Below are 12752 nucleotides of genomic sequence, written 5' to 3'. Positions count from 1 at the left end.
AAATATTTGGGTTTTTGGTAATCACAGGTCAAGGCCAAATGCTTTCGTCAACCACATTACATTGTCTAAAGATAATACATCGAAGTGCAAACTATCAAAATCCTAGACAAGACAAACAAAATATATTACGAAAGAGAATTCAAGGTCAACCAAATGTTTTAAAAGGTCTAATTAACGTCACGATGATATGCTTCACATAGTATCATGGTATATGTAATACAACTTCATCACAAAACTCATAAGCCAATGTCAAACAATGAAAAAAGATTGTGTGTTTAGAAGAAAACAAATACAAGAAGACGAATAACTAGAACAACATAATGTCTTCCTTCGTCGAAATATAAAATCTTCTTGTGAGTAAAAAAAAATGAAGTTACATGCACAACTAAACATAGGAATCGTTTGTCTACGCTATAGAAAATAAATTAAAAGTACTATTTTTCTAGATTTCGTTTCGTATCACTTTCGTATATAACTTACTTTATTGGATTCTCCGATAAACCTCACTATATCCTATTTGGCACATGAGCTTCTTGGCCACAGGAACATGGGACAAGAATCCCCTCATTTCTTTTTTCTAATTTGTTGTGTGAAAGCATTTTTTGTAAATCATATTGGAAATTTTAACTTATTTATTGTGTAATTTTTTAAACACGATCCTACAAAACAGTAGTCTATACGCGCTTTCCCTCTATTCTTACCACTAGCACGTCAATTCAAAGGTTGTGAGTTCGAATCCTGTAAATTGCAGGTGCAATTGAATCATATTAATTGACTTGGATTATCAGTTTTCCTGTCAAAGGTCCGTGGTTCCCTTCAGACACTTTGGCTCCTTCCACCAATCAAAACTAACAGCCACGATATAGCCAATAGTGGTGAAAGTCGCGTTAAACACCAACAAAGGAGTAAGGTCGATAAGGGCATAAAATGACCCCGATCTCTAGCTAAATTTCAAATTATAAGGATTAATTGAAATATATCACAATGAATAATAGCTTACAAATGACTAGACAGGAAATATTTCTACGTATAAGAAATGTTTAAGTCACTGGTGGATAGTTGTCTCATTTGCAATACAAACCACACCTCTTTTTCTTAATATCATTTAAGTCAGACGATAGTTTGAATAATGTGCCAGAGTATTTTACGTTGTTCGTTTGAACTGTTTCCTTGTGATTCATACGATGATCTGCTAATTGACGACTTAAAGTGTCAATTGCAGATTTATTTGGAATTTATCTATTTTACATATAACATATTATCGTCCTGAATATGCATGTAATATTGGTTGATGGACGTTAGTCAACAATTCTTATCATCTTAGATGTCCACCAATAAAAAAGATCCGAAGGCCTTATTAGAGTTTTCTATTTTTTGTATTTTGTTTTAACATATCAAAATCTAAAAACGAGAACAGTTTCGTTTTTTGTTTTTCGTTCTTTGATTGATCAGATCCAAAAACAGAATGAAACAATAAAACATGAATTACCCTGAACTATATGTTTGTGTACAATTTCCTCCATATCTTTTGGGTTGAGAACAAACCTTTACTTTAAAAGGGATGAATTTAGCTTCTCAATTATTATGAAATTTCTTTGTCTATATAGACTCATTCAAACATCGCCTGCATACGGAGTATATATCGCCCATTCGAGACGATTTTTAAGATCTTGCGTTTCCTATCATGTTTCCTGGATAGAGGGTTTTTGCATAGAAGGAAGCAAGTGGTTAAGTTGATGTCAACCTTACAATCAAGAGTTGATAGACCGTTATGGAATATCTTTTTTACAAAAGACCATGTATATGTTCACAATCCCGTCCTTTTTCCACGATTGAAACGGGTTAACATCATCGAATGTGACTTGTCACCTAATTTGGCACATACCTTGACTTAGCTTTCAGTAATAAAGATATCAACAAGTTATTATTTTATTCATTTCAAATAAGAACAATTATTTCTGTTTTCAAAGTATCATCCTCTATATCGGTAACTTCCACCGTGATATTTACCGCCATGACCACTGTGCTGTAAATACAAATTCATGTATATTTTAAGTCAGTTGTGTTGTATTTCTGTGATGCATGTTTACACATTTTTGGCTGCTGTATCCAAAGTATTGTCATATTAACCAATTATGTTTGCTTGGGTTGCTTACCCAATTGTGTCTATATAACTATAAACAACTGGCTTCGCTAGCTATAAAACCAGGTTTAATCCACCATAAATATTTGTTGGTCCTGTTAACAGGAAATTATCTTTAAAACTCGTCATTTTCAACTTATCAGATTTACCCCTAAGATTCATGTTGATATGGAATGGTCAGTGCTATGGGATCTTACGCAATTCGATTGGATGTGTTCAATATTGATTGACCTTTACTGGTTGTCTTTTCGAAATTTGTCATGGGTGTAACATGTCAGAACTGGAAATGTTATTAGATACCAATAATTTTTAATAACGACAGGGATGGAAATTCTATGTTAGAGTTAATCAAGAAATAATAAAATTACTTTTGTTTGTCGATTAACTATTATAGTCATAATCGTTTTTCTAAAATATCATTTCTGAGTCGTATCATTTTATGTCATTATTCATATTTATCCCAAACAAAACCAGTGAGGAAATGACGCCAAAAACGGTTGATCTGCATATTTGTTTACATAAACATGTCAATTTGAACATTGAAAGGTAGTTTTTATCTTCCTCACAAAATTTAGTCATACACTATAATAATTTGATATAGCATCAGCACCTTTTAAAACATTTTTGTTTTGTTTTTAATAGGAGTTTAAAAACGTCATACTGATGCAGAAACAGATAAATTTATCCGTTCAAGTTTATTATTGTATTATTTGTTTCTCTATTATATATTACTATTGTATTCACGTTGATTGCAGATATGTGTGTGTATCTATTCCAAACCTTTTATTATATTCGGAGCATTAAGAGGCTGAGAAACTTTAAACACACTTGAATACCGTGTGACATATATATTTATTGTCTTTTGTCGCTGGATAGCTTTCACATTCGTGGGTATAATTCATAGTATTGAAATTCACAGATTAACAGATGAGAAAGTTGTTATTGACAAAAGCTAATTTTTTTCATATTAACTAAGATAAAGAAAGAATAACATATTTTATCAATATATTTAAAAACCAGTCACGGACAAAAAATTCGTATAATTTTAATTAGAATATAATAAGCAGGTGTATTCCGTATATGAAAAAAAAAACAGTTTTCCTAAATCCTAGAATAGTTTCAACTTACCCCTCCACCAGAATGTCCTCCACTTCCTTTATACCCTTTATATCCTTTCCTATATTTTCCAGAGGCAGCTGGAATTATCATTATATTGAATAAATTATCTATGTTTATCATCAGAGTCGATACATACAATATACGATAGATAACTCATTTGCTTACTGAGTACAATTTCATTTAACACAATCTGTGGGAACATTTTACGGTTTTTTTCAACTATTTCCATAAAAGTCTCGCATGGGATCTTTTCTTGGCTAGGGGGATAGGTTTGGTTTGGATTTTTTTTAAATATCTTTATGTTCTGAAAAGAGCATTTTAAAAATAACCTTAGAGCAGAAAGAGTTTTGTGGCATTAAAATTATTTAAACCTTTGAAAAATTAGTAAAACTTTATGTACTAAAATTAATTAAAAATTTGCCTTAGTTATGTATAAGTATTGTAATTTTACATTTTCATGTTTAAATTGATATATTCTGAACTTAGATGAACGTTTACATAATATATCTTTATTCGAGCTTTGTATTTATTCACTGAAAATTCGTCAGTTTTGGGACATTGTAGGTAACTAGTTTGTATTATTTGCCAAAACCAAAATTTGTTAATTGGACAAAAAGGGGAGAAATAAAAAGTGGCAAACAAATACTACAAAGCGTCGATGAAAGATGGATCACATCATGGCTAAAGGAAGGATAAAAGCATAACGCATACATCTTGATTGAAAGCAAAGCCTCACCAATGTGACTCGATGAAACATTTGTCGATGCAATGTTCCTGACAAGTGGACACTAGATATGTACAATTTTTAATGATAAATGAAAATTTAAAAAGATGAGATGACAATACAAATCGAGACAATTTGAAGCCCGGTATTCAATACCATTGTTGCTGCTTTTGTCTACTTACCAACTGGCATTGTAACTGTTGCTACCATCAACAAAGCAACAAGGACTATGATTCCGAATAACTTCATGTCTGTCTGTAAAGCCTGTCTTTTAACACTTCACTGTGACGATTATATTGAGGCTGACGATGAGTATGATTCAGGACTAGTTTATATATCCAGTGTGATAGAAGCAGCTGGTTGGTACATATAAGTTATTACAGGAACTTGATATTGTTTTAACATGTTTAACAACGTGTGTTTAAAATGTCAAAACCCATAGCAATGAAAATTCTGCAATATACATTGTGCCAGTATTTGCATAAAACATGGCTTAAGTTGTATGAAGACGGTATACTTAACTTACGGCGTGTTTTAAATTAATCAATAAATATGTTTATATATAGAAATTGTGTTACCAGGACTATTACACTTTTCAATGATTTTTTTTATTTCTAATTTAATTTATTTATTTCATTAATTTTAATTTAAACAACGGCTATCATATTACGTTGGCAAACTTTTTTCAAGTAGACACCATGAGGATGATAGCAACAATATATTGTGTTAATTACCTAAATCGTTCCAGAGAAAATATGTTAAGAAATTCTTTTGAATTATCATGTTGATAAGGAAACCTTAAATCTCATATTGTGTCCATATTGTACAAGTGGCGGGATTGTTGACAATTTTTTCAAACAAATTTATCTTAAGGTGGATCATTGGTATATATTTCCTCAGATAGAATTTTGTTATACTTTGCCAGAATGTGGATTTTTTGCTTTTTTCAAAAATATACAAAGAAATCAATGAGATAGAATTTTGAAATAAAATATCAGAAGATAGGTTTTAAAATATGCTTTAGGAAAATAAAAAGAAAAAATGGTGTCACCGACCTTCTTTTCTTGCTACAAGTAAGAATTGAAAATTTCTCTATCATTCCTTCATTAAAAAATTTCAATTTGAGTTATTTCCACCTAAATGACTAAGTTGACAATTTCATTTGAACAGACACAAATATTTGATATTTGATAAATAAGTCTGTATAATGCAATAAATCATTTATTGTTCTTTATTCCAATAAACAGTCTAACCCATTAATTGCCAATATGTCTCAAAATTTGCAGATTTAAGCAAAGAACTAGACCTATTGTGAACTGATATTTTACAATACCAAGATGGTGGTATATAGTTAATCTACCTTAAGACTATCTCACTAATACGTTAATGAAATGAAATTAGATATTTTTTATATTCTAAACGAAATTTGAAAACTTTTTTTTCAGATGATTTTTTTTTAACTAGCAGTAGTAGAAGCAACATTAGTTGGTCAACAGTGATATAGGTGTACGTGATAACATCTACAGTATTAGTTCTATAAATTTTAAATAGTTCACAGTTGTATGCATTTGCTTCCTTGTTTTTGTTTCGTTTCATGTTGCTCAATATTTGATTTCCTCTGCAGTACTATTTTATAGTAGTTTCCATGTTTTGCTCATGGGAAGTACATATCAAATTAAACGTCGCATTCGGTGATTTCACAATAGAGAAACATGTGGTTACGATAATTTAATCAAAATGTGTACATCTGTGATACATAGTTTCAATGACGGTCAGCCAAGTCGTGAGTGCGTCTGTAAATTTTTCGAAGAGCTAACTTCACTTTAACTACCTGCAACTCTTTGTTTAACATTTTCATTGTAAGCAGCAATGCACTGTCAATTTTTGAATTGTGTCCTTGTACGTGGCAACCGCTTATGAAATTTTGATATTGAGTATTAATTTAGTATTTTTTCTATACCCAACTGAAACATAGCTTGTCTGAATTAGGTATATGAACATGTATCAGTCGTATTTCTATTTAAGAATATACAAATAGCGCAAAATAATACAACCATGCAAAATGTAGAGTGATACAATGTACTAAAACCAAGGGACAATCACAAACTATTCGTTGAAAACAGACAATCACACTATTACCAAAAGAAAAAAGGAAGAACACCCAGGTAACAGTTCTCAAAGAATTGCAAACAACACAAGTTATTGTCCCGCAAGAACAAAACGAAATATCTGGATGACATTTTGTGCTCTGAAATCATAAAATGTTCTGCAATAATGGAAGTTGTTAGTGAGGAGTAAAAATGCGGTAATAAGTCGCATTCAGGATTATAACAAACTAGAATTAGAGTATTAGGTTATAGATCATGCAGTAGATCATATCTGTTGATATCTGTTACACAATTATTCTATAGAGGTTACCCAAAATCATGATGGCATCTATAAAACAATTATGAAATTAATGTAATTTTATCATAAAGAACTTGAAAAACTAATTCAAATATTTTGAATCTGAAGTCGTGTCTACCGTTGGCGCTTTAATTTTATATATTAATGTGAAAACACAGATACAAATTCTTATAGGTTGGTTAACGTATTCGTATAATTTCAAACAAAATAATGTAAATCATTTTATTACATAAAGGATTATTCATTAAGGACACAACCTGACATTGATAAAAATAAGGTAAGTCTTAGTTAATGTTGTGTGTATATAGTAATCTTCTGTCGTAGCCTCCGTGCACTTCTACAGTTGCTTATATCAATATTGTGTAGCAATGAGTACAGATTTTTTCTGTCAAAGTGAAGTGTGCACTTTAAAGCACGCCTTGTAGACAAATACGAGATATTCAGTTTTCATACTCCGTGTTGCTCTTTTGACTGTGGCTTTAGTTTATATGCCAGTTGATAATAACGTAAAATTATATAAAACTTCGTAAAATGACATTTAAATATTTCAAAAATTTCTATTGTAAAAATATTAAGATATGATATGCTTGCCAATTAGACATAGTGCAGTTTTCTAGAGAGGAGGAAGCTACCAAAGGGATGAATAACCCATAAATTGAAGACAAACTGACAATACCATTGTAAAAAACACAGAAAATCCAAGACTGAGAAACACGAACCGCGGGTGTCCTGATGGATAAGCAGGGACCTTATTCACAAGGCATCCGTAAAGTTACCGCACCCGTAAACGTTGCGGAACGGTTGCGGAATTGTAACTTTTATATTCACAAAAGCTGCGGAATTTCGCATCCGTAACCGTTGCGGAATATTCCGGAAATACCTGAGAATATTTACGGGACGTCATGACTATCCGTAAACGTTGCGGAATAGGGCACTTGTGTAAATTTTAACAACTTTTACTTTTACTCCAGTCTATTTCTTTGCAATCATTGTTATGAAAGTGGAAAGTTATGAGATGCTCTAAAAATTCCGTATTAGGGAAGCCCATTTAGGACCTCACAAAAATATAATTCGAATTTTATTTCACGAATTAAATTCGTTATAATGAATTGTAGAATTCTATATCACAGATTAATTAGTTATCATGAATTTATGGAATTAGTTATAACAGTTTTTGTAATTCGTAAATGAAGGATTCAATTTGTTATCACAATATTTTGTAATTCGTTATTACGATTTAATCCGTAATCATAAATTACAAAAATTGTGATAACGAAACTAATTTCGGAAATTCGTGATTTCGAATTCAAGTATATAATTTTGGGAGATCCTAAATGGGCTTCCGTAAAAAGTTAAATAGAATTATCATTTAGTAAAAGCGTGATGGTTATTTAAGCGATAGTATTCAGCAAACAAGCTTAGTTGCAAATACATTTTGAACCCGCTTTTTTAAGTTCCTGGACAATCATTTCTTTTTGGTCTTAATAAAAAAAAACTATAATTATTCTATAATATAGATCCTACAGATATCAACAATTTTTTGTTCAAATTAAATGTTGCTTTTTGTATCAATTTTTTTTAAAGGAATACAAATTATATTTTTCACTTCCCTTCTGAAACAAATGATGTTTTTCTCAAGATATTAAGTTGCAGGAACACTATTAGAACGCTTAATCTGTGGCTCTAGATTATCTCTCAAATTGTCAATATTTTACAGATAAGTCTCTTTTGAAATATTCTCCAAGTTCTATGCGTTCTGTCACGGGATATTCTTTTTCTTCGTAGTGTGTTATTATATAAATAACGCATAGCTGTGAGGGTGATAGAGCAGATGGCTACCACGAGAAAACATTGTCAACCGAGTTATTACAAAAACAACAAAAGTGAAGCCAGAGAACGAAACGTAGAACTTGAACATTGTCTTTTAAACGATTGATGTGAATTCAATTCATTGTCATTTAAATTATAATTTTTTGATAGGTCTGCACGAGAGAGTGACATTAAAAAATTGTCTCCCGCTGAGCCATGGGTTATAAGAGAGAAAACGTTATTAAAGTCAAAATATATTTTATTGGCGAAGTAAGATCATGGCTTCTGTCGGTTACCAACCCATAAATAAAGGGTCTTTGGGCAACCGTAAATTAGATGCAAATTCAAAATGCAAATCAAATCATTAAGATGAAATAGATAAATAAAATTCAAAATTCAAATTAAAACTAAAATGAAATGAAATTTTGAAATAATGGGGTGCTGAATTGAACCCTGGCAACAGATGTCCAAAATCAACATGAGAAACTACGTTTGAGGTGGAAATGTATATGTTTCATTAATGTATTTAGATAACTTAAAGGCATACTGTCGCTTCTCCGACTGACATACATATAGATGGTCCTGCTGATGAATGAAATAATCCTGCATATGTATTGTTGAATAAAAAATTTTCAGTTTCTGTTTCAGATGCGTAGCTATTTTGACATTTCGGGTGGCTAAAGCAGTTTTCTTTACCCCAATTGTAACACCTCTTTCAACGCCTTTTCTACTCAGGCATCGTAAACCTTTCAATAAATGAATAAATATAATTAAATAATATACATTTTATACTTTCAAGTAAATATTAAAATATGTGCAATGCAATTTGGATAACCGAAAAACAAACCAATCGGTTATAAAGACATTACTACGAAATATAAATGAACATATATATATATATATATTATATGATTTGAAATAAATATTAATATATATGCAACGCAAAATTATGTGGCTGACCGAAAAACAATCGGTTATAAAGACAACACTGTAGCTGCCATTTCAAAAGTTTTATCAACTTATTTCTTTTAACGAAGGTTCAACTTTGAAATATAAATACGATTTACTGATGTCCTAAACACGCTAAAGGACAATAATTGGTACCATAATTAATTACATTTGATGGTGTTAATGTCTCACAAGTCAACCCCATTATAAAATATAATATTTAACATACCTGATAATTGAACAGTACCATTATAATCATTATTTAATACCTCAATAAAGATACAAAAATATTAATGTAACTGGAATTAAAAACTATGTGAATCAAACATTTATCATACAATCCAACATAAATAAAAAAAAAAAAAAAAAAAAAAATCGCTCGTATTAAAATAACTTTAGTAAAGGATTTTCTATACTATATACAAATCCTTGCTTTAGTAAATTGTCCACTAATGTATAAATTATCAATGTGACCGATTTTAATTAATCAATCAATAATATGTTGCAAATTGAAAAATTAATAAGATAAGTATTTACATTAATTATGCGTACAATAAACTCAACAATCTGACCTTAGATATATTCAGTTACTTCCTAGCAGACCGTGCATTTAGAATATTATGAGGAGTGCTATAGCTGTTACAATTGTTATGCCGTGTAATCGAATTAGGACATGTGCGTTACATTGACCTGTGCATGAACTGTCACAAGTCTTGCCTTCCTCTGATAACGCGATTTAACGGTCAAGCCCTTTAAATCGAAATATAGTAAATTGTCTCCCTCGTATTAACCAATCAAAATCTGGCTTTTTTACGTGAAGTATAATAAAATGTTTTGTTAATTCCGTAAAAAGTAATGTTTTTGATATTGAAAGTATTTATAATGCAATTTTCCATATAATTTTATTTCTAAAGGCAATAATGATTTGAAAAAATTATTGATTTTCATTGCTATTATAAACAACTGATATAAATTTCATTAAAATCTGTTAGGAATTGTACGCGTTGAGCGCTTCCAAGACCGGACGAACGGACGTCTGTACTTTTTATGTCCCCGCTCCGCATTGTGGTGGGAACACTTAACAGTGGAATGGTATGACGTCATCAAATATGTATGACGTCATATCTAAAATGGCGTTCCTAGTAATGTTCCAACAACAAAATAATAACGCAATGAGAAGGGAGAGTATTTTTCGTGACAGAACGCATCCCTTAGATGTGTATGATGATTTTGAGTTAATAAGAAGGTCCAGAATCCCTAGAGAGGCTATTTTAAATATTGTTGACATTTTGACAGATGATTTAGAGCCAAAGACTATGCGTTCACATAGTGTTTCCGCAAGTCTTTAGGATTTGACTGCCCCTAGATACTATGATACTGGTCATTTCAGCAGGTTGTTGGTGATTTGTTGGTTTAAGTCAACCAGCTATTTCTAGAATTGTAAGCAGAACTTTAAGGGCTTTAGCAGCTAAAGCAGGTGATTTTATAGAGTTCCCATTGTCTCCGCGGGAACAGCTTGCTGTCAAGCAAGGCTTTTCAAGTCAGTTCAATATGCCGAATATGGTTGGGTGTGTCGATGGTACACTGATAGCCATCAAGAGACCTACTGAAAGAGAAGATGAATATGTATGCAGGAAAATGTTCCATGCATTAAATGTGTATGGTGTGTGTGACTACAAAAAAGAACTGACAAATCTTGTCGTCAAATGGCATGGATGTACTCATGATGCGTACATTTGGAATAACTGTAAATTAATGAATCATATGGAAAATCATTACAACATCGGTCATCTTCTAGGAGATTCAACCTATCCTCTTCGTTAATACCTATTGACACCATTGAGAAACCCAGTAACACCAGGTGAAAGACCTTTTAATTCAGCCCATAGAAGAGCAAGGCACAGAGGGAAGATATATTTGGTCGATGCAGATAGATGTGCATACATAAATATGGTAAGTTCAAAAGTAAAACAATATGAATTATCAGAGATAACAACTCTACTTCAAAATAATCAATTGATTTATAATAAAGAGAATAACAAAGCATCAATAGACTTACTCTACTAAAAATATAAAGGCCCTCTTTGTGTAATTTTTAACAGGTTACTAACTTTTTTTTCTTCTTAATTAAAGATTGAGTCAAACAAAACAAGTAACAATAAAAATATGCAATAACGCGTGAGTATCCTATCTTTAGTGTGTTTTGTTTATCATAGTTTATTTTACCCTTTTTTTTGCGTGAACCCCCTAAGGGGTCCATGCCTATATATTGGTGAGTTTTGGTAGCATCTATGGGCCATTTGGATATTCCCGGAATCAAGATTCTCGGAACCTCTCGAAAATTTTCGATCATTTTTTCAGGTAGTTATTTATGTCTTTGATACGGTCCTTCTATGCATAGGCTACAACGTGACATTGTATATTTAAACAATCAAAGTTCATTTGTAGATCGGATAAAAGAAAACAAAGACTAGGTTGCAGTAAAAAAATCAGTTATATTTTAGAACCAATTCGCCTTTTGACAAAACATATGTGTTTTTAATAATGCGAATGTTTATCAAATATCAAGTATAATGATAACGCAATTATATAATTTATGCTTTAAGGACGGTCCCTGTACGCGTTGTGTGTGAAGTATTTAATACAGCGTGCTGTTGTGCATTGTGACAATAAACCTGGGAATAGTTTATTAATATATAATGTCCCAGAATAAACTGATTATTTCTGAAAGTTTATCACGTGATATTTTGTATTACAATCATAGCCTAGGAAAATGTCGGAAAGCATGAAGAAAATTAACAAAACGATATTTCTGTTATACAGTGGTCGGAAGGCAAAAAAAATAATTAAACAAAGGATTTTGCTGTCAAAAACATTTAATTTCATTCATAGATACTGCCAGACCAAGAGAATGTTCATTACAATTATAAGTTTAAACTGAGATTTAATTTATCCTTAATAGAATATAATTAAAAATATTATACATTTACGAGTATTATGTCCCGCAGGTTTCAACAGTGAATACATTTATGAAAATCACATGCAACATATGAGCACCAATAAGCAGGTATGCATACACATAATTTAGTATCTAAATTTTAAACAGTAGTGAATGATAAAATATATGCATGGTTTCAATTCACAAGGCCTGTTTTTCAATCCTTGCAACATAGTTAATATTTTACAATAATCTTTAAAAATGTAATTACTACGTTAATTATTTTATACTGTTTTAGTATGGATTTATAAGTCTCTGCTTTTATTTTGTATAGCAATATATTCATATGGTGGAAAGTTAGACTTAGAGATTGATTTGATAAATAAAATGTTCATACTCGACGTTTGTATTTATTGATATTATATTCTATTTTTTTTTTAAAAGATTCATTAACAGGAATGAATGTTCATTATTAAATTTCAATTCTTTTTTTATTATTAATAGTTCAACCTTATAGCATCTAAATATTTGCAATATGGTACGATTTTGAAAATTGTATGCATTGTGTTGACCAGCTATCCTACACGTCTTGGTTCATTTACATTATATACCACCCTGTTCACACGACACACTATCGGTTTGCGTTCACACAAATTCCGGATTAA

At 31.0% G+C, this 12752-nt stretch overlaps 1 protein-coding gene across 10 annotated transcripts in view; it reads right to left on the bottom strand.

Moving 5' to 3' along the window:
• The window catches only part of LOC127716592 (uncharacterized), a 233060-nt gene that overhangs the window by 207918 nt on the left and 12390 nt on the right, over positions 1-12752 (bottom strand). For 2 of the 10 annotated variants that reach the window (XM_052222830.1, XM_052222828.1), the window contains exon 3: positions 1983-2026. The exons of 5 other annotated variants lie outside the window; for them this stretch is intronic. In XM_052222830.1, coding sequence (XP_052078790.1) covers positions 1983-2026 — 44 coding nt within the window. Of the gene's footprint in view, positions 1-1982; positions 2027-3271; positions 3340-4168; positions 4288-12752 lie in introns of those variants that run through there. 3 more of the 10 variants (XM_052222827.1, XM_052222831.1, XR_007989027.1) reach the window with 3 other exon arrangements.

Source organism: Mytilus californianus, unplaced genomic scaffold (genome assembly GCF_021869535.1).
Source record: "Mytilus californianus isolate M0D057914Y unplaced genomic scaffold, xbMytCali1.0.p SCAF_9, whole genome shotgun sequence".
Classification (NCBI taxonomy): Eukaryota; Metazoa; Mollusca; class Bivalvia; order Mytilida; family Mytilidae; genus Mytilus; species Mytilus californianus.
The sequence above is the reverse complement of the archived record's forward strand: the minus strand, read 5'-3'. Positions and strand labels throughout refer to the sequence as shown.